General features: G+C 42.0%; 1 protein-coding gene across 6 annotated transcripts in view; it reads left to right on the top strand.

Moving 5' to 3' along the window:
- LOC108895334 (calcium/calmodulin-dependent protein kinase type II subunit beta) overlaps positions 1 to 21,065 on the top strand; it is a 38,198-nt gene that overhangs the window by 8,213 nt on the left and 8,920 nt on the right. For 3 of the 6 annotated variants that reach the window (XM_018694120.2, XM_018694100.2, XM_018694086.2), the window contains exons 6-14: positions 2,219 to 2,291; positions 5,776 to 5,878; positions 7,708 to 7,791; positions 7,897 to 7,991; positions 8,094 to 8,216; positions 9,606 to 9,689; positions 10,493 to 10,535; positions 11,410 to 11,481; positions 12,722 to 12,756. In XM_018694120.2, coding sequence (XP_018549636.1) covers positions 2,219 to 2,291; positions 5,776 to 5,878; positions 7,708 to 7,791; positions 7,897 to 7,991; positions 8,094 to 8,216; positions 9,606 to 9,689; positions 10,493 to 10,535; positions 11,410 to 11,481; positions 12,722 to 12,756 — 712 coding nt within the window. Of the gene's footprint in view, positions 1 to 2,218; positions 2,292 to 5,775; positions 5,879 to 7,707; positions 7,792 to 7,896; positions 7,992 to 8,093; positions 8,217 to 9,605; positions 9,690 to 10,492; positions 10,536 to 11,409; positions 11,482 to 12,718; positions 12,757 to 21,065 lie in introns of all 6 variants that reach the window. The other 3 variants (XM_018694110.2, XM_018694094.2, XM_018694076.2) reach the window with 1 other exon arrangement.

Here is a 21,065-nt window from a genome sequence, read left to right as displayed (position 1 = left end):
CAAACGAGCCTCAGTTTGTGGAGTATCCCTGTTTATTCCCTCCATTATTTCCTTTCCTCCCCTCTCATCTGCCTTCACTCTCCCTCGCTCTCTTTGCATAAATTATGTGTGTGTCTGTGTGTGTGTGTGTGTGTGTGTGTCACTCTTATGTGTTTGTGTGTGGGTGTGTGACTAGCATGGCTTGATTACTGTCCAACAGTATCTCGCTGACAGTTTCCTCTCTGTACTCCATCTGCACACAGACTCGCTCGATCCCTCCCTCTCTCTCTCCACCCTGTTAAACTGACGGTTCACCCAAATTACGCTGAAACATATTTTCTCACTCGTCTGTAACCGTGTCCAGCCACGCGGATGGATAGTTTGGGTTTTTAATGCGTCCAGGTTTTGAATTTTCTGCCTGGAGTTTTGTTTGCGGGGCTCTCAGCTTTGAAAAATGACAAACACCGGTTCCTTCCTCACCTCTGCACCTCCTCTGACCTGAAGTGGGCATGAATGTCAGATTATCCAGCTTCAGAAAGCAGACAGGTGCAGGCCGAGGGGGTTTCTGAAGCTTTCCATCCATCCAACAAGTCGTCCTGAAGAAGCGTAACAGGTGCTTAAGCATTGTAGCATGCTGACGTTAGCATTTTAGAGTCAAGGGCAAAGGAGTGGATTTTCATTTCAGACCCTCTCTGTCACATTTAAGTCAAAAACCCTGCTGTGCCCAAACACCAGTCCCGTCCTGAGTATCATTTTTTTGGGATTTGAAGCTTCAGTGAGGAAAATCCACCAATATATGAAGCTTAGATCTTCAGAGTCATACTTGGTCAGCATGCAGGTTGCACTAACATCAGCTGTTAGCAACAGTTTTCAGGTGATTTGTCAGTTTCCTTTGACATATCTGACTCTCATCTTTTCAAATCTGCATGTTATTCCAGACGCTTGACTTTTCCCACGTCTTGCTAGTGTAGTCGTAACTCGTAAGGCTGTTAGGTCGTCACACAAAACTATGTAGTACTAGTAAGATTAAATGTCCCTCTCTGGAATGATTAACAATAATCAATCCTGATCCATGATGAATAATGTTGGATTACTGTTTCTTGTCTCACGATCTCTTGAATTCTTATCTCCGGGTTTGTGGCGTTTCTCCAACGTTCTGAGTTGGAAATCCGACCTCAAGGAGAAACTTCCGATTAGGAACCTGGAAAGTACAACTGGAACGCACCATTAGATATCTCGAAACCAACAATATTTACATGTCAGGTTAGGGATAAGTCAGAAAATATGTCTTTATTTTAATTCTGGTGAACTGACCCTTTAATCGTCCTGTCACATGTTCTCCCTCTCCTCCTCTGTATTACTGTCTTTATGCCTCCTCCTCCTCATGTTCGCTCCTTTATCTGCTCCTCACCCTGTCGTTTTGTCTCCACAGTCACTGTATACATCAGATTCTAGACAGTGTGTCTTACACCCACCAACATGACATAGTGCACAGGGACCTCAAGGTGTGTGTGTGTCTCATTGTGTTGCATTGTCCTGCACCTTCTCTACAAAGCTTGTGTTTCCTAATTTTTGCCTGTGATTTAAAAACAACTTGCCTGTGCTTGCTGTCTGTCTGTCTGTCTGTCTGTTTGTCTGTCTCTTCTTGCGTGTCTGCCTGTCTTCAGGTTTTGCTTTTGGGACTCTTGTTGCACTATTTTAGACAGTCTGAACTAGAATAACGATTTCCTGTGGGTCCTTAGCAGACGAGCAAGAGAAAGAGAGAGAGAGTGAGTGAGAAAGCATGGGAGAGAAAGTGAGAGAGTAGAGTTCAGTGGAGTAACAGCGGAGCAGCGTCTACTTCAGATGCCTGGAAACCGGCTGAATCTTTTCGTCTAAGGCGGTGTTACTGCTGAATAAATTACACAGGAAAATGTGCAGGTTAGACACAGCGTCTCCCACATGGAGCTGCAGCACACTCCTACACTGCCTGACTAATGTTTGGCCCTTTCCTGAATACAGAAAATAGCAAACTGCACACCTTCTCCCTCGACAGTTCACAGACAGGTTCACACTTTTCTTTGTGCGCGTGCGGTGAGAGATCATACATTGACTACATGTGTGTGTGTGGCCCGTGTTGAGAGGGGGCTGCCTCTGCATGGATGCTGGATGGTGTTGGGGTGGAGGGGTGTGTGTGTGTGTGTGTGTGTGTGTGTGTGTGTGTTCAGACTAACCTGCTCCCCCTGCTGTTTGCATGCAGTCATTGCATCCAGCAGATCCTGGAGGCCGTGCTCCACTGCCATCAGATGGGGGTGGTACACAGAGACCTCAAGGTGAGTCACCTGCAGGGGTGTGTGTGTGTCTGTGTGTGTGTTTGTGTGTGTGTGTGTGTGTGTGTGTGTGTGTGATGGGAGGGATTTATAGTTGTATTTGTCTGCGTCTGACTGTTAGAGCCTGGTAAGTGCAGTGAAGTATACTTAAACCCAGCATGTCTGTGCATGTGTTGTGCGCCTGATCTATCAATGCCTGCATATTATGTGTGTGTTCATGTGTGTGTCTTTTTGTGTGCATCTATGTGTCTTTAAACTGTCTGTGCATGCAGTTAGATTCAGGCACCGTGTTTGTTTTAATAGCATTAATGTTTTCCAAGTATTTTTAACTGAAACAGGAGCTGATAACCTTTAAATTCTCACCTTGCTTCACTGATGTCACAGTGTACTCCCAGGTGTGTCAGTACACCGTGACATCACTGGGCGTGGTTACAGGTGAAGCAGTCTTGAGATATCTAACATAAACCTTTAATAATGAGATTCACTGGGATAGTTTGATTTATTTTGAGCAGTTTTTAAACCTTTGGACAAAATGTCATTTAATTTGCTGTAGCTAGTTTTAGTTACTTCCAGGGGGAAAAGTAATGAACAAAAACTTCTTTAGTTGCTCAGAATACTGTCTAAAAATAAACACAAGTGACTCAACATGAGCCAAGTGACGCATAAATGTTAAAAAACATTTTACAAGCAGCATACAACCAAAAATAACAGTTATAACACACTATAATGTAATTGTAAGTAGACACAGACAGTTTTTAGATATATAAATGATTAAAACACATAATTATAAACATGTATTGATGTTCTCAATAGTTTTAACAAAATTATTAAGATTTGACTTTAAAAAGGAGTGTTATAAGAGTTTGTTAATAAAACACAACAATGAAATGATTTTCAACGCACAGTAAAATTTTCACAAACCAACATATTTAATGATAATCCATAAACTCCAACAACAACAATAATAATAATAATAATAACGATAAGCAGATTTTACAATGTTTATAAAGCTTTAATAAAATATATTAATCTCCTCAATCTTTCATAGGCAGGTTTTCAAACAGTTTATAAATGTATTTACATTTAAAACTACTGAAGACAAATTAAATATAAAGTGTCAATAAAAATTGAACAAGGGGGTTAAAATCAAAGTTTTACTACGAAGTGTCTGTGAAACATTTCCAAGATGCAAAACAACTCTGATTCTTATTTGATCATATATATAAATATTCCTTCTCCATACTGGCCTCAGATCATCTGATGTTATTGCACTGAGACGCTTTGGGGAACTCCACAATTATTTTACCCTACAGAAGTGTCTTAAAGGTTGGACACGCAGAGGAGGAGGCCAGATGGGAGAAGTCTGAGGTTGTGGTGTGATGATTTCCCCAGAGGATGCTTATTAAATTACTGCAGGAAAAAATAGACACTGAGATGTTGTTGTTTTCTCTTTTGTTGTTTATGAAACAGGGCTAAAACATACAGACCTATATCTGCTAACCTGAAGGCATGGAGGAGAATGATGCCTAATATTTGGAGGATCAATATTTGACCCTGCAGAAAATATCATGTTCCCTATGTCCAATATGTTTGTGTGCGATACTTGGGTTTTATAAAAGAGACAACATCAAAAAAGAGGCTAAAAACTCTCCAATTAAATAAATCTCCCCACTGCCCCCACGTCAACACACTGCAGCTGAAAAACTTAACAAAACATAAGCAAATTAAGAAAACAACTTCACCAGCATGAAGACACATGTACAGCATTTTGAGCTATCTGACGACTGCTGGTCGATGTCCCAGAACAGTGCTGCGCTAACTTTTCCCATGCTCCAAGTCTTTATCCAAATTACCTGCTAGCTCAAGCTTCTATTTTTTAGCATACAGACATGAGATTTATATTAATCTTCCTGTCTAACTTCTCATCTCCGCTAAAGGCTAACAGCTCAAGGCTACATTAGCCACCACTAGCATAACACACCTGAATCTCCAAATGGCCTGCTGACAGTCCAGGTACATTAAGGGTAAATGTAGGCACCAGGGTTTGACAAGAAAGAAGATAAAAATCTTTGTTTCTGTTTCATTGATTTTGATACTACTGAAGTTAGCATGCTAAACAGCTAGCCCCAGCCTGGGTGGCCAGTCTCGTCACTTTCCGATAGTGACTCACTGAGGAAGTGGTGCAGCTCAGAGGACGTATTCTGGAAGCATTGATGGCTGAAGCTCTCTGCAGCAACTATATCACCACCACCACCACCACTTACAGGCTGCTCCTTAAACCCAGAGTCTCGTCTGCCAGGAATAAATTTGGCATGAAATCTGATAAAGAAGGATTAAGTGGCTTTTGACCTTGTACCAGAGCCTCTTTAGGTTATAATTCAATAAGTTGTTCACTGTACTGTATCGGAGTATAATAAGAGATACAGAGGGTGCTGTGTGGTGCAGAGTATCTATCCTTGTCACATATTTTACTGCAGATTTCAGCCCCTTTAAGTACGCTCCACCTCCTGTTCATAAGTCAAGTCTGCTCTAATTGAGTTTTTAAATCAGCCAGCAGAGGGTGACACAGTGACTCTCCTGCAGCTGGAGCTCAACACGCAGCTGTTTCTGTGTCACTGTGGTGGAATGATTAATGGCTAAAGCCACAAATCGATCACCATTGGCATTACCTTTACAGCACAGAGCCGTTGTCCCTGTGTGAACTGTGCTCTGTAGATGTTTGTCAGATTGCTGTTACATCAGCGTCTGAGCAGGAAAGACACGAAAAGACAAGCTGTGTTTCGTCTTCCTCAAGTAAACAAACAACAAAAAAAGGCTTATACACATTTTTTTTTAAGTCCCATCTGTCTGTCTCAGCCTCAGAGTGTGTGTGTATTAGAATATGTATGAGTGTTGCCATGAATGTGTGTGTGCTGCATCTGTTGCTATTCTTAGTCCTCTGATCTGGGTTTAACTGGTTACGTCTCAGTGGTCTGTCTTTCCTTTAAAACTCGCGAAAACCACAAGAAAGGGAAGGTAAAGTTTCTCCTGAATCCAAGGCCAGGTCATCTTGAAATCTCATTGGCTCCGTACCTGAGTCATAAGGTGAAAGGTCATTGGTTTATCAGTGTAAGAGGCCACAGGTCCCTGGACTAGAACCTCTGTTTAAAGTCACATTTATAGTTAGAAAGTCAACAAAACGACAACTACAAATAGACAAAAAAGCAGAATGACCTTAGATACATAAGGAGAAACAAAACACAAGATGACCACAAAAGAAAAAACAGCCACTAAGAGACAGAAACAGCCACAAAAAGACACAAAATGACCCCAAACAAAGGCAAACTTTTCCCACCAACTCCACAAAATAAAATCAGCTTCTTCAGCTGGTTGCTTCTGTCTTCACTCAGATTTTTAAGGTGTGATTATGGGATGTGTTTAAAAAACTCACAGGATGGGAGAGTTTTACTGACGTGATGTGTGTTCGGTGTTTGTGTCGTATGTGCAGCCGGAGAACCTGCTGCTGGCCAGCAAGTGTAAGAACGCAGCAGTGAAACTGGCCGACTTTGGACTGGCCATCGAGGTCCAAGGAGACCAGCAAGCTTGGTTTGGTACGTTACTCACACACACATTTACACAGGCGGATACTTGGAGCTTTATTTACTTGTGTTTGTAAGTTTTGTCTTCTGTGCATTAGCTGTTAGCTTTAAGATAGCTTCAGTAAGTTACGTAGTGTTGCTTTAAAGGTGCATTTTTAATAGAGTGGTGCAGGAGTGTAAGTTAGCATGATAGCACTTCCTGTTCCCTCAAGACATTTTCAGGTTTTATTCTCCGACATAAAATGGGTCAGTAAATCCCCCACTCCTGATGTTTGAAGCTTTTACGTGTCTTAAAAAAGGCGGTTGCTAACGAGTGTCTAAATGAGACTACAGAGGTTGTCGGGGACGTTAACATGAAAACCCATCTACTCACCAGTCCACCTTTACAGCCTCGTTGTGTTTCTACTCACGCTCTTTCAAACTCTCACTAACTTTTGTAGAAGAGCTCAGAGCTAAATGAAATGACCAGTTGGAAGCTTAGTGGTGGAGACGTTGACGTCATGTGACCGTGGTGTAGCTCGTTTGTAGCCTAACATTAGCTTCTTACTTCTGGAGATTGGATTTACAGTCACAGTTTATTTTCTGGAATAATCCAGAACACAATGAAAAAATCCCATTGGCTTTTTGTGGAGGAACCAGGCTGATGCTGACTTCAGGACTGGACCACAGAAACACGTCCTTTCTCCACCACTGTATTAATCACAAGTAAAAGGGTTCCTCCTGAGAGAATCTAAAAAAGTCCAGTTTTCTCTTTTAAAGTAAAGCTACAGGAAACTAAACACCTACCGGTTTATTTCCATCCTCCTCCTCTTCGTCGTCTTTATCACGCCGGGCTCTGTTGCCTTTAGAGCTGTCACACTGACGACTGCAAAGCTCTTTGATGAAGAGAAGTGTAGGCTTCCACAGGACTGTTGATCCATACTGTCATCTTATCGTTTTTCTCTGCGTGCCCTTGAGCCTCCTCTTCCTCTCATCATCTGACTGAAAGGCCGCTTCTCTCGTTCTTTTTGTTTTCAGTTTCATGTTCTTTGGTCGTTCCAGTTCTCAGCTAAAGTCTAATTAATCGTGTTAAACTGAGATCACCTGCCTGGTCCAGTGTCACTGCCGGACTCCTGGGCTCATTTGTGCTCAACAGCAAACACAACAGATTGAAATAAATGCAGTAAATGCACTTTTTACTTTGACCCAGAGCCAAAATAAAGAGGACTGCAGCAAGCTAAAAGCTCTGACTGTTCATTAAACTACATTTTCATAATACACTCAGTGCAGTGATTCTCTCTCTTGGACTCTTTTATTTTATTTCGGCCATGATTCATCATTATTTCGCAGGTGTGGTGTTGCATTAATTAACATATTTAACTAAAGACGCCTTCACACTCTGTGATTTTGGGCTTTTCTGGATAAAAATTTTGAGCTCTGACAACTAAAGACGTCAGATTCTGACTAAATTCTCATTATGCAACTGCAGAAAAAAAACATATTTATCTCAAATTCACTGCTAAAATCTGTGTTTTATGTTGCCCTCTTTCTTGTTGCTTGTTGATCAGTGGTGGAGGAAGAAGTACTCAGACCTTTTATTTAAATAAATAAATGTCAAATGATATTTTAGGGTCTTTAATGGAAGTGATTTTATTAAATCAGCAGATGATATTGCCTCATATCGATCGCTGGCTCCTGAATTGAATCGAATGGAAACCACAGCACAGCAGACTTTGTGATATCAACAGAAACTAGTCATTAGAGTCTGCCGTAAGCATCTCAGTGAATAAGTTCCACCTGTAGAAGCGATACTTAGACTGAACTGGACTCTGGATTGTGTTTATCTGTGTTTGCATGTTCAGGTTTTGCAGGGACTCCCGGCTACTTATCCCCAGAGGTGCTGAGGAAGGAGGCGTACGGTAAACCCGTAGACATCTGGGCATGTGGTGAGCTCTTTGTCTGTTTATTTATTCCTCACCGTCGCTGCCGCTGCCGCCTCCTCGCTCTCCTTCTTGTCACTCACACAAAGGTCTGTGTGTTTGGGTGTGTAGGTGTGATCCTCTACATCCTTTTGGTTGGATACCCTCCGTTCTGGGACGAGGACCAGCACAAACTCTACCAGCAGATCAAAGCTGGAGCGTACGATGTGAGCTGTTATCACCGCCCTCCACTTCTCTGCATTTAAACCGGACATTATGTTTGTATGTGTGATATAAATGCGGCATGCATGGGTTTGTATGTGCTTTAGTTTCCCTCCCCAGAGTGGGACACAGTGACTCCGGAGGCTAAAAATCTGATCAACCAGATGCTGACTATCAACCCAGCCAAGAGAATCACAGCCCAGGAGGCTCTGAAGCACCCATGGGTCTGCGTAAGTACATACAGTACATGTACACATACATATACACACCCTGTATATCAGATCTCCTCCAACAATTTGTCATTTTTTAAAATCCCCCAACAGCAAGTTTGTGAACATCTGTCCAAAGCTAAAAGCCAAAATATGAGCACCATCTGTTTCCAAACATGCGATCCCTGATATCTGCTGATACTGGGTCAGCTTATCTTGAACGATTTGGGCAAAAGAGCAACTTATCTCGGGGATAAGCACTTCTATCTGCTCATCATCAACCAAAATATCAGGATCACCAGCTTACAGGTTCGCCCAGGACACCCTGATATGTACAGTTAAGTTTATCTGAGAAAGTCTGGGGTACATAGAAGTGGAAAAAGACACTTAAAATAAGTGTGGCTCCTTCCTAAAATAAAATCACAAAGTGCTTTATGCTCTAACTTCCAGGGCTACATTTCCAGATATCATTTGATCTTAGAACATTTATCTTTTTAATAATTTTTCCTGCTTTCTTCTGTCTGTAATCTTTGGATTTTGAACAGAAATTATAACGCACTATGAAGGCTCTTCCATTTCTTCAGGCTTCAGAGTGAGTGCAGGCACATGTTGGTAAGAGCTTCTTAACGCTGGCTGAAGATGATGCTGAGCACATGTTTGTGTATTTAAATTTGTATTTATGCAGGGCTGTATATTAAGAATACACACAGCACCAAGTGAACGTGGAAACAACACAAAGTAATGTTTTATATTTGGAACATCTCTGTGCAGTAAACGTCTCTCAGCCGGCTGCTCTTTATGATTCATGTTCGTCCTTCACCAAACTCCAGGTGATTAACAGTGTTAAATTGTCAGTGACTGAACGTAGCAGGTGTTGGTGTCAGTCCAGGCTGTTCTGGTTCGGTTGAACCAGTTCCCAAATGCTGTCCTACAGGAGCGTCCCTCTTATCTTCAGCAGACTCCGAGCACCTCCTCTCTCCGTCTCCTGCTCTTTGTCTTATTGAACAGATTTCGTTCTAACTTCAGAGCCTCCTCCTCCTCTGAAGCTCGAGTGTTGTCTCTCACTTTGGATAAAAGCCACATTAAAACCTGCTAACTGGTTTAATGTCGGGGCTGATCAGTGTATTCTGCCAGCAGCCGGCTCATATGCTTCACATGTCCTATCACACACTGTATTATAAAACAGAATGAGTGTGTAGAGGGCTGTCAGGACACTATAAAACCAACTTGAATCTATTTTGCCCGGGGTTTTTGCCAGAAATGTCGTCACCTAAAAGAGCCTGAGAATCAACACGTTGCAGCGAAGCGACTCTCTCTCTCCGACAGCTCCTGCCCACATAAACCTGTCACTGTCAGAGCTGCTCCTCTAACGTTTTATTTTCAGCATCTCTTTCTCTTGTCTCCCCGCAGCAACGCTCCACAGTGGCCTCTATGATGCACAGACAGGAGACGGTCGAGTGCCTGAAGAAGTTTAACGCCAGGAGGAAACTCAAGGTGTGAAAACGCTCGATGGGTCAAAATAAAGTTGTTTCTTCGTCTTCCTCTGATCACATTTACCAGTTATCTGTTTATTAAAATGTGACAGGACATTTACAGATATTTGGCAGCTCATGCACACAGAGGGATGTTGTGATTTTGTTCCTGAGTAAAACTTAATTATTAAATAATCTGTCATTTAGCTTTGGCAGCTCTGTATTGTTAATATTCAGAGAGAACAGGTAGAAATGTTGTGACAGGGAGGAGGAAGAGTGTTTTTTTGTTTTCTCACTGGTTCAGTCACTGAGAGATTTGAACTTATTTTGTCAAATGGGACTTTTTATCCAGTTTTAAGCCTCATTTTTATGATACACTGTTTAGATTATGGTTGTTCTTAAGTACTGATGAAGGATTTTAGTCGTCAGACGTCTGAATCTGAAGTTATCGGAGAAAAAGCTGAGCTAACGTTAGCAGCAGCCGCCGTTAGCCGCCAAACTGCATCAGAAATACACAGATTTTTAAAATTACATACTGTGCCTTTAAGTCGGGACTCTTGTGTAATTCCTATAAGCTCACATGTCGGGGAAAAATCATTTTTAAAGACTCATCTGATCTTAGAAGAATCTCCTCAACAACTTCCTACGAATTTCATTTTATTTGTTAGTGTGAGAGAATATTAGAGATAGTTCTTATTATAGTGATTTTAGAAGGTCTCTCTCTGCATATTTAACCTCTGACAGTGTTTAATTCAGACTTTAACCAGGCTGCCACATGTCCAAAACACTCTTTTCACTCGTGTCTTCTTCTCTTCCCCCCGACAGGGCGCCATTTTGACCACCATGCTCGTCTCCAGGAACTTCTCTGGTGAGTGCTGCGTGATAAAAAGACGAGAGAGAGAGAGAGAGAGGAGGACAGGATGACATCCCATCTGTCTTCTGCCATCTCTTCACACATATACACACAAACACACACACATGAACACACAGCAGGTTGATGGGCGGCAGTGTTAGAGGGAGCAGGATATTTGCTTGGTTTTCGGAGCCTTCGTAGCCTCAGACTCAAACAGTAACAACATGTTTGACGAATTCTTGTGGCTGAGCTCGATGCTGGTGATAGACGAAGCAGAAACAGAACTACATCTGAGCTTTTTAATTTACACTTTAAAGCAGTCTTTAAAGTCTTTTTAACTGATGTACAGTTCTTTTATTGGTTTAAATAAGGATATTTGATATGATCTGCTGTTTCTGAATAACTAGGCCTATTTGAAAATGTATATTTCCTCTGAAAATATTCATTCAAACCCAGAATTACTTTGTAAAAAGTGTGAATATGAATATTTTAGGTTAAACTTATCAATCTTTTATAAAGATGCTGTTTTATTTTATCAATCTGATCCTGATAATTGATCCAGAAACACATCAGTGAACCACACTGTTGCACTGGATGATAGTTTCCTTCATCACTGTGAACACAGCATCAGTCGAGCATCAAATGTGGATTAATCCGCTGCTAAAAATAGTTCCCGAACACTTTCTGTATTTCCTCCTGTTTGAGTAACTTCTGCTGAAAACCACAGTGTTTTTAAAGATTTGCGTCTCCAGTAGGAACCAGAGGAGGGAAGTCAGAGAGAGTAGAGACGGATTAACACTCTCTTGGTTTTGGTTTTCTCTCAGGATTTGTTGACATTAACATTTCCTGCCTCAGCTCGATCTAACCACCTCCTCTCTGTGTGTCTCAGTGGGTCGGCAGACTACAGCCCCTGCCGCCGTCAGCGCCGTGGCTGGAACGACCGCCGGCATCGTGGAACAAGGTAAACTCACCTGTGTAATTTAAACTTCTTCTCTGCTTTTTCTTTTCTTTTCTTTTTTTTTTGACCTCTCCTCTCTTAAAACTTCACGTCCTTTTCCTCTCCCTGAACTCGCAGCAGACATGATTAAAACGTAAATCTCCCAGAGTCACAACATCACACACTCCCTCTATCCCTCAGCTTGTTTTAATCTCTCTTCCCTAAATCTTTCCCCTCCTCCTCCTCCTCCTCCTCCTCTAATGCTTCTCAAATGTTTGCCAAGGTAAGCAGCCTCATCTCTCATCTGGGGAGGGGGGGGGTATTACTGTTCAGATTGTCATGGGCTTCTCTGCCCTGCAGACACACTGTGTACAGTTTGGTGTGCATGCAGCAGCTTAGATGTTTTGATGCAAAAAAATCTAACAGTTGTGCAGCGTAGCTTTCAAGTCGGGGATCACACAGTTGCCCGGGGGGGGGTCGGTGTTACTCCAGTGAAGGATTAACATCAGCAGAACTTCTGTTTGTACTCCCTCTGACATTATGAATGGATGCATGTTTATTTTCTGACCTCTACAGTACGGTGTCGTGTACGGTTCCTGCCCATCATTGAACTCTGTGGTGATTCCAACTAATCCATCCCACTCTTCAGATTAACAAACCCATTATCACATACCTGCATCTCCATCCCGTCATGCTTTCATTCCTAATCCAGCCCCCCCTTCCTCCTCCTCTCGATCTGTGCCTGTGCGTGCATCTGTGTGGAGTGTGTTTGGATTATATGGAGAATTAGTTAGACTTTTTCCCCCCCTCATGCCCTCTGCTTATCTAATGCTTTGGGCAATGGATCAGGGTTAGGAGGTGCCAGTTGGAGGGAGATTTTTTTTTTTAAATGTGTGTGTGTGTGTTTATTCGTTGGGGTTTTAATGTCTTTTTACAGGACGGACGCACAGACAGAGGGAGGGTTTTTTTTCTTTAGAGGGAGGGATGAGTTCTGGTCAGTGTTTTTTTTTTTTTTTTTTTCCTCCCTTAAGGGTGGTGAAGGGGGAGGAAATGTGGAGAGAAAAGCATTGTCACTCTGTGTGTGTTCATTTTTTGAGATTTCAGACGCTTTGATGAGCAGGTGATTTTTACATTTTGGTGTTTTTTGTAGCCGCTGCATGCATGCATCACCGTGCAGCTGTGTTTGTGTGAGCTGTGGTCATCTGAAGGTGTATGATGTGTACTCTGCCATCTGAGGGTGTGTCGTTCTGCCTCTCTGCAGCAGCCAAGAGTCTCCTCAACAAGAAGGCTGATGTCAAGGTAAGCTAGCCCGTCTCTCCTCTCTCTTTCATTTTCATCTGCGCTGTTTTCCTCTCTCCATCCTTGGCCGTCCTTCCTCTGTTCAGATGCCCTTTGCCTTCAGAACTACTTTTATTATTCCATAAATATTTCGATCAAAGGCGGATGCAAAACATTGGGGGTGATTTGACTTTGTCGAGCGCTGTGGTGTTCACCTTTAAAGGTGCAGCGTAACCATAATGTCTGTCATTTCCTGCCTTTTACATTTATTTCATGTCGTAGCTCAGAGATGCATCGATACCTCTGTCTTTATTATTGTCTTGATTTTATTCAATCACCTTTGGATTGTCAAGTAATCTAATATTATTGATTTTCATGGGAATCCCCAAAAAAGGTAGCTATAACAAGAGTTATACAGCAGCCCTGATTAAATACACAAGTGAATAAAGTTGCTGAAATACCACAGGTAACATCCATCACTGCAGAATCAGTGTTCAAAAAGATTGGTCGTAGTTTTAAAACAATACAACAATAATTGCGTTGATAATATAGATATTAATCACTGTATATTTACAGTAAAATATGAACAAACTGTACACCTGTTTGTTCAGTCATGTAGCTACAGATCAGGAGCTTCAGTTAATGTTTACGTCAAACGTCAGATTGGAGAGAAAATGTGACCTCAGTGACTCGGTTGTTGCTGATCTGAGTGTTTCTGAAACTGCTGATCTCCAGGGATCAACAGTTTCCAGAGTTTTTGCTCTGACTGGAACCAAAAACAAAAAACAATCCGGAGAGCAGCCGTTCTGTGGACGGAGAATGGTCAGACTGGTTGGTCCACAACACCTCCAACCTTGAGGTGGATGGACTACAGCAGCAGAAGACCACGTCAGGTCCCAGTCCTGTCAGACAAGAACAGAAATCTGAGGATGTGGTGGACACAGATTCACCAGCACTGGCCTGTTGAAGACTGGAAACACGCAGCCTGGTCTGATGGATCTGGACGGTGGATGATAGGCTCAGAATTTGGTATCAGCAGCATGAATCCATAGATCCAAAACAGTGTGGAGCCCGTTTCTCCGCACACTTAACTCCAATGAATCAAGGTTTGAATACCACAGCTTAATCTGAGTATTGATGCTGACCATGTTCATCCCCTTACGACCACAGTTCAAACTGGTTTCATGGACATTACAGCGAGTTAAGTGAATTTCAGAGGCCTCCCCCAGTCATCTTTGGGATGTAGTAGAACAGGAGATTGGCAGCTGATAAATCTGCAGAAACTTCAAATAAACTTACGAGACTAAAACACAAAATAAACCTGTTTTTCTAGAGAGACCCGGCTGAAACAGAACAAGAACAATTACTGACAAGCACACCCGTAGACGTACATTCATCTGTACAGGGACTTTAAATACTTTTATTTTGAAGGTTGAATCCTCTCACTTCCTCTGCTAACTTCTCTGTCCTCTAACTGTCTGAGCTGTGTTTCCTCCTCTTCACGCTCAGACGCCTCAGTTTGGCACAGCTGGCGCGTTGCATCACTCCACTGCAGACATTTTTCACCCAAAATATTTCACCGTGCCAAAGCAAAGCTCATTAAAGTATTGGTGTCTGCACTCTTTCATCTCCTGAACAGAGCACTCAGACGCTGAATCTGCAGTGACTCAGACCAGACTGACGTTATCGGTGCACCTCTGTTCGCTCCTTTCTCCTCCTCAGCTCCACAAGTGTTGGTGGTTTGTTGCACTCGCACTTTGTGCTGTCGCAAATGCATTTTAATGTGTGTGTCTCTATGTGTGTGTGTGCTGTGGTGTAATGCATGTGCGTTTGCATGAGTCAGTGTAAACTCTGGATGAGCAGTTCAGTGTTCGCTGCATAGGTAATTGGTTAAATTAGTTTCTGAGCAGGATGTTCTGTACTGAATATTTTACATTGCAAAAGCTAGTGTGCACAAGATAAGAGAAATACATTTTTTAAAGTGAAGTTAATTAAATGTGGTATATGTAAGTTTTTTGCTATCGCTATGTAGCTAACGTTAGCATTAGCAGCTGTTAGTTCTACGTCAAACTCCATCCCTTTCCTCTCCAAGAGCTGTCTGCAGCAGTGGAAACCAACACCAACTTGTTTTGCTTCTGTTTCTACAATTATTTTCCTCTAAGAAAGTTAGCATGCTAACAAGCTAGCCCCATCTCGTCACGTCTAGTGATATCACTTTATGAGAGTGAGTCAGTGTAGCCTCATGAGAGGATGAAGAAGTAAAGCAGCTCAGAGGTCATTTTCTGACCTCTTGTCTGAATTTTTGTCGCATTAACACAACGTTTTATTATGTAAACACAATGATGGCTGAAGCTCTTGGTCAGTAAACAGCTGCTAATGCTAATGTTGGCTATGTAGCGATAACAAAAACTTACATATAGCACCTTTAACAATTCCTCAGTTCAAGCTACTTTTGAGAAGTATAAGAAGTGCCAGGTTGTTGTCTCAAACTTGTGCACACATTTAAATAACTGACAGAGTAAATGCACAAAATATGGATCTCGCTTCATAAGAGCTAGGGATCCTGTTTGTACACAAATAATGTATGGATCCAGTTTCCTCACATGTACACAAGACGTGGATATTGTTCAGACAGATTATATGTTATTTATGCAAACAAGATCTCTATCTTCTTCACGCAAAATCATATTTTATGCACAGATAAGATAATAACTTTATGCACACATGATACTGATCTTGTTTAAACAACTAAAAAGACATGGATCTTATTTGTGCAACATAATAAATGAAGAAGATACCTGCTTTGTCCACACAAGATAATTAATACACAGAAGACATGCATCCTTTTCACACAAGATAATGTTGTGTGTGCATAATATTTGAATCTTATTCACACGCGATAAAACAAACCATTACATTTTTTGGCACTGTGGGAGCTCCGTACCTTTCAGAGTTGAAGGTGTATGAATTATGTTAAATAGAAAACCATCCGATCGCTGCCTCTCTTCTCTTTCATTAACCTGCATCTCCTTTTCCTCCTTCAGCCTCTCCTCTTCCTCCCTCTCTTCCTCTGCACTCTACACCCCCTTCCCCTCCCTCCCTGACTTGATGCTAATCTCAGATTATTTCCCACCAGATGATTAATCTCTCATTACATAATCACAGCTTCTCCTCCTTGGTGCACCCTGACGTCACGCCAATGCACACAACCCTGGAGCTATTTCAGTATTCCTGCATCAGCACAGGCACCCTCTCCCTCTCCCTCTCTCTCTCTCTCTGTCGTCCACACTCGTCTCAGTTTCCAGCAATTTCCTGTGAATATGTTTTTTTTATTGTCTTTCCAAGCAGGTGCAATAGCCAAAGGCAATCAAAGAGAGATAAAATCAATTGTTATATAATGGTGGTAGACTGTTTTATCATCCTCAGAGGAGAGCATTGGTAGCTTTGTTATTGAAGTCATGATCTACACACATATTCACATCTTACAGTCTCATTGTAGGGAACTGCTCTTTTATACTGAGTGAACTACACAATAAGCTCTGATTCTGTGAGCTGCAGGTCAAAACACATCCAGGTTAAAACACGGATACACGTTTTTTAATGTGCAACTCACCCAGTCAGTGCTCGGTGAGTGTAGTGCCGACTAATCTGTGTTTCCCAGTCCATTTATAGTGAAGCAGATCGCTCTATGTCACCTTCTGCCCCTTGTTTTTTGGCTCCTGGTCTTCACAGGATGAACCCTAACGTCTTAACGTTCCAGTGACCCATTGACCTTTGCTTTAGCACCATCATCAGGCCATGACATTAATTAAGCACGGGCTTATCGGAGCATGAGAGTACAGTATGACTAGATGAGGCTTTCAGACATGGCAGTGCAGTGGAGTCATTCCCAACAGGATGGTTAATGTGTGTGAACAGAATATAATATGAACTTAGGACCCTGGGAACATGAACGCTCCTTTTTGAACCTCAAATAATCAGTTATTTTTGAATTAACAATAGATCAGAACCAACAGAGTTAATCTCAGCTTTTTGGCGTCTTTCAGATTCTTTTGGTTTTGCAAATTTGCCGTTTTGGTTCATTCTCACTGCTCTCATCCAGCAGACAACTCTTTTTCAGCAAAAAACCTCTGATAAATCAACACGTATGCTGCAGGCCCAGCTGCAGGCCACTAGCCGGTAAAGGAAGTGGAGCATTTAGCAGCTAAAATGCTTCATATTTCCCTGAGGGTTTGTTAGAAACTGAATCAGGGCTAAAAGGAGAGAGAGTATCTGCTGGATGTGTAAATAGGCCACAGTTTGCTGCTACATTAGCTATAATAACTGGATCAGGCAATTAATATGTCAAAGAATTAATAGGCCAAAAAAGTCCATTGATGTTGCTTTAATTATTTGTAGTAAAATCATTCCTGGTCCTGTCTTAGCTCTCTGTATGTAAATCTGAAATGATCTTTGTTGAATCAGTGACTCAGGAAAATGAAGGTGGACTCACAGGGCCACGTTTCTCAGATGTAATTGATGTGCAAGTCGAGCAAACCCATTTTCCTCCATTTCCTACCAAATGAAACATCATTATTCATCTCTGCAGCGTTTCCTTTTCTTCCTCTTAAAACTGCAGAAAATGTGATGTAGTGGTTTGTGTTCCTGTAACAGAAAGATACAGTGATTCGTTTAGTGGGAATATAAATCACCTCCCCCCTCCTAACAGAAACCCTCATTAGAGATAAATACCCATACGCTGCAGTGCATTGCTCAGTCTTGTGCTTCCCTCTGTCTGGGTGGTTTGGTTGATTTGTTCCTGCTGTCCGTTATTGTTCAGCGTCTCTGATCTTGTTTGACTGAGCAACTTTTGGAGAAACCTTTTGGCCTCTGGTCAGAGAATAGATCTCTCCCCATGACCTGCTCCTCCCTGATAACAGTGTGTTCAACAAAAGATATGATTTCTCTGTCTTTGTTCTCCTTCCTGCTTTTTACAGTCGTATTTACAGAAGACAAGTGCCTCAGATTCCTTTGTTTCCACTCAGTGTCCTCTGTGACCTCTCAGGTCAGCAGAAAATGTAACAAAGACTGAGAGCGAGTGTAGTGAAGAAGACGTCCAACGGACATAACCGAGCTCGAAAGACGAGGAAATGTGAAAAGAAACGTCCAATGAAGTCGACACGTGGAGATATTTGTCGATCCTTTAGACCCAAGCAGGTGCTAGTGGTCCCTTAAAACAACCAGTGTGAAACCTGCACAACAACAGACCGTAGTGTCCACTTTCTCCAGCGCCATCATATCTTCACATCTCACTTAAAGAGTAAAAAGGAACCTTTAAACTTGACAGAAATAGATTCATATCATGAACTGATCGTGTTAAGATTGTTTTCCATATCTTCCATGTCGTCCAGCCCTGCTTCCAAATGAGCTTACAGAGCAAAGAGAAAGTCTTTACATCTGGTCGATCCCATAGCCTTTACTTCTCCGTCTCATTATCTTTTCATCTCGACTCAGGGACTCAGAGCTGGTGGGGATTTCTTGTGAAATTCAGGAGTTTTAGTTTCTTCCTGCTGTTGTTTTGAGCTCTCCCCATGTCCTCTCCCTGTCCTCCAAGCTGCCTCTTCTCTCTCCTTCATGGTTTGATGGAGAACGCCAATCTCACTTTCTCTTCACTCTCTCCTCCGTCCTGTCACTTTCTCCTTTCATCCGTCGCTCCTCCAAGTTTTCTGAGCAGTGTTTCATCCCTCTACATCGCCCAGTGGTTCCCAGCAGACTGTATCCTACTGCTCCCATCCAGTTTTTTGAAGAGGTTTAAAATTCACACTCAAGCCTTCGTCCAAGGCCAGTTAAGAGCTTCCAGTTCATCTTTCCTGCATCTTTCAGGAAATTAGACGCTGACTTTACCTCAAGTTATTTCTAAATCACTTCTGAACAATTCTAGAATCAACTCACCCTGTTAATGTAAAACCCATAATCAGCTTTCACACTGACTCAGTCTGGAGTTCATTAGTTGTTACTGGAGTTTGGCCAGCAACCAAAGTAGCCTCAACTCAACCCTGTCTCTTGGTAATTACATTCATACATTACTAAGCTGTCTTCCCAATTACAAATGCAACAGCAGGCTGGAGTTTTTGAAGGAATTAGTATCAGATATTTAGGCCAAAAACAAATGTGTTGTGTTTGTCATAAGATATTCTATAGTTTGACCTGCTGGTGGCGCTAGAGGAGAGGCCACAGGTTTACCAGTCAGTAGGGTTCATCCTCTTGGGACCATGAACATCTGATTTAATGGCAATCCTTCTCATAGCTCCTGAGATATTTCAGTCTGACCAAAGTGGTGCAGTGACCGACTGATACCTCCATTCCTTTTTACCCATAACTGTACATCTGTATAGAAGCCAGTGTGTTTCAGTGCCACATATGAAGACAATACAGTTTGATTCAGAAAAGAGAACTAATTTGATCCAGACAGGGTTTTACAAAGCAGCAGGAGAAAGTGAATGAGTCCCACTCCCACTGGTTGACAGTAGGAGACTGTGGTTGTTCTCCTGTCATCAGTGAGTATTGAATGAGGCTTCTGTTGTTAGCAGTTCAACACATCAAGGCCACCACAGTGTATCAGGTCAGTTATCAGATCATTGGTCTGCAGAGTTCACACGTAGGTGAAGCTGAGTCATTTTATCGAGTCTGTTCACACACCACTCTAAGGACACCACAGCGAAGGCTGCACAGATGATGGATTTTAAATTTGACTTTTCATCTGAATGCTTGTTTATCCCTCTGGCTGGATCGCCGGCAGGATAAACATCACAGCAAATACCTTCAAAGGGGAGATCCGATGCTTTAAAATCGCCGGGTGATTTCTGCCCTTTGATTTTCAGTGACACTAATGGGCGACCCTAATGCCAGTGTAATGCCACAGATGGGTGCCTCAGTAGCTACAGAAACTGCCATAAGCCCCCAGCTTTACTCGGGAATGTCTCCTAACTGTTTTCCCATTAGAGCTGCAGTGAAAGATTTAATGGAGATGGTTAGTTTCATTAGATATAATGGCACTGAGGTGTAAGCACATCATCTAGGAGCACAACTTTAATGTTTCTTTAATGTGTCTTGATTGTGTTAATCAAAATTAAAACCAAGGATCTCAACCTGGTTATTACCTTTATATAAATACTAAACAAGTCAAGTGCTGAAATGATTAGTCCCCCACTCCTGATGTTTGAAGCTTTTACGTGGCTTAAAAAAGGCGGTTGCTAACGAGCTTTTTACTTCTGGAGGTTGGATTCAGGCTTCAAACATCAGAACAGTGGTGTTCATCTGTGAAGATTATCTGATCAACTAAACCTGAAGGATCAGAAACTTTAGCTGCTCACTGTTTATTTTCTGGAATAATCCAAAACACAATGAAAAAATCCCATTGGCTTTTTGTGGAGGGAACCAGGCTGATGCTAACTTCAGAGTTGGACTACAGAAATACATCATCCCCTCACCACTCGATCAGTCGGTCAATCAAAAAAAGTGATCAGTTTAATCAATAAAAGACTATAAAGTAGTAGATTAGGGCCCACACTGTTCTCAAAAGTCAGATCCTCTTTTACAGTAAATTATTAAACCCAGTCTTTATGGATATGTTTTCATTTCTGAGTCATGCGACTTTCCTTTTAGCGTTTGCCTGTTGATGCCAGGAGCTCTTTAAATAGTTGATTAGTTTCATACCTGAGTGTGAATGTTCAGTGGCACATTTGTCGACAGATATGGACTCACTTTAGAGGCGTTATTTCTGTTCAGATGTTCCAGTTTGATAACCTCAGTGACCCTCTAAGATCCAATTAAAGTTGCACCCAAAAATACCAAACATTTACATACCTTTCAAATGTTCCTACATCATCTCTGAACTCGCCTCTTTCTCCGACTCTTTCCATCTTTGCCCCGAAACGACCAGCATTTTATTTTGTTTCTGTCTTTTTTTAATTTAATTTTTTGTCGTCAGTCCAACACAGTTATCAATTACAGGCAGCCCTGCTGAGGAAAATAACCAGCAGAAAACACGGTTAATAGTTTTCAAGCATGAAGCCGCTGCGTCGCGTCTGCATTTGTGTGTTTGTGCATGGCTGTTAGTGAAGCAGAGGAGTTGTTGGTCACGTCCATGTGAGTCCTTATAAACAGAGTGTCTGTACATTTAGCATGTCGTTGGCTATTCGTACTGTCTGTGTGTGTGTGTGTGTGTGTGTGTGTGTGTGTGGCCTGTTTAGCCTCACAGTCTTTTTGACCTCATCATCATCCTCCGCTGAAGACACATTAAGGGACACTAATGTCTGTCTGGAAGAGCACATGTAGTTTGACGAAAATGG

The sequence above is a fragment of the Lates calcarifer genome, linkage group LG9 (genome assembly GCF_001640805.2).
Source record: "Lates calcarifer isolate ASB-BC8 linkage group LG9, TLL_Latcal_v3, whole genome shotgun sequence".
Taxonomy (NCBI): Eukaryota; Metazoa; Chordata; class Actinopteri; family Centropomidae; genus Lates; species Lates calcarifer.
This window is presented reverse-complemented; position numbering and strand designations above follow the sequence as displayed.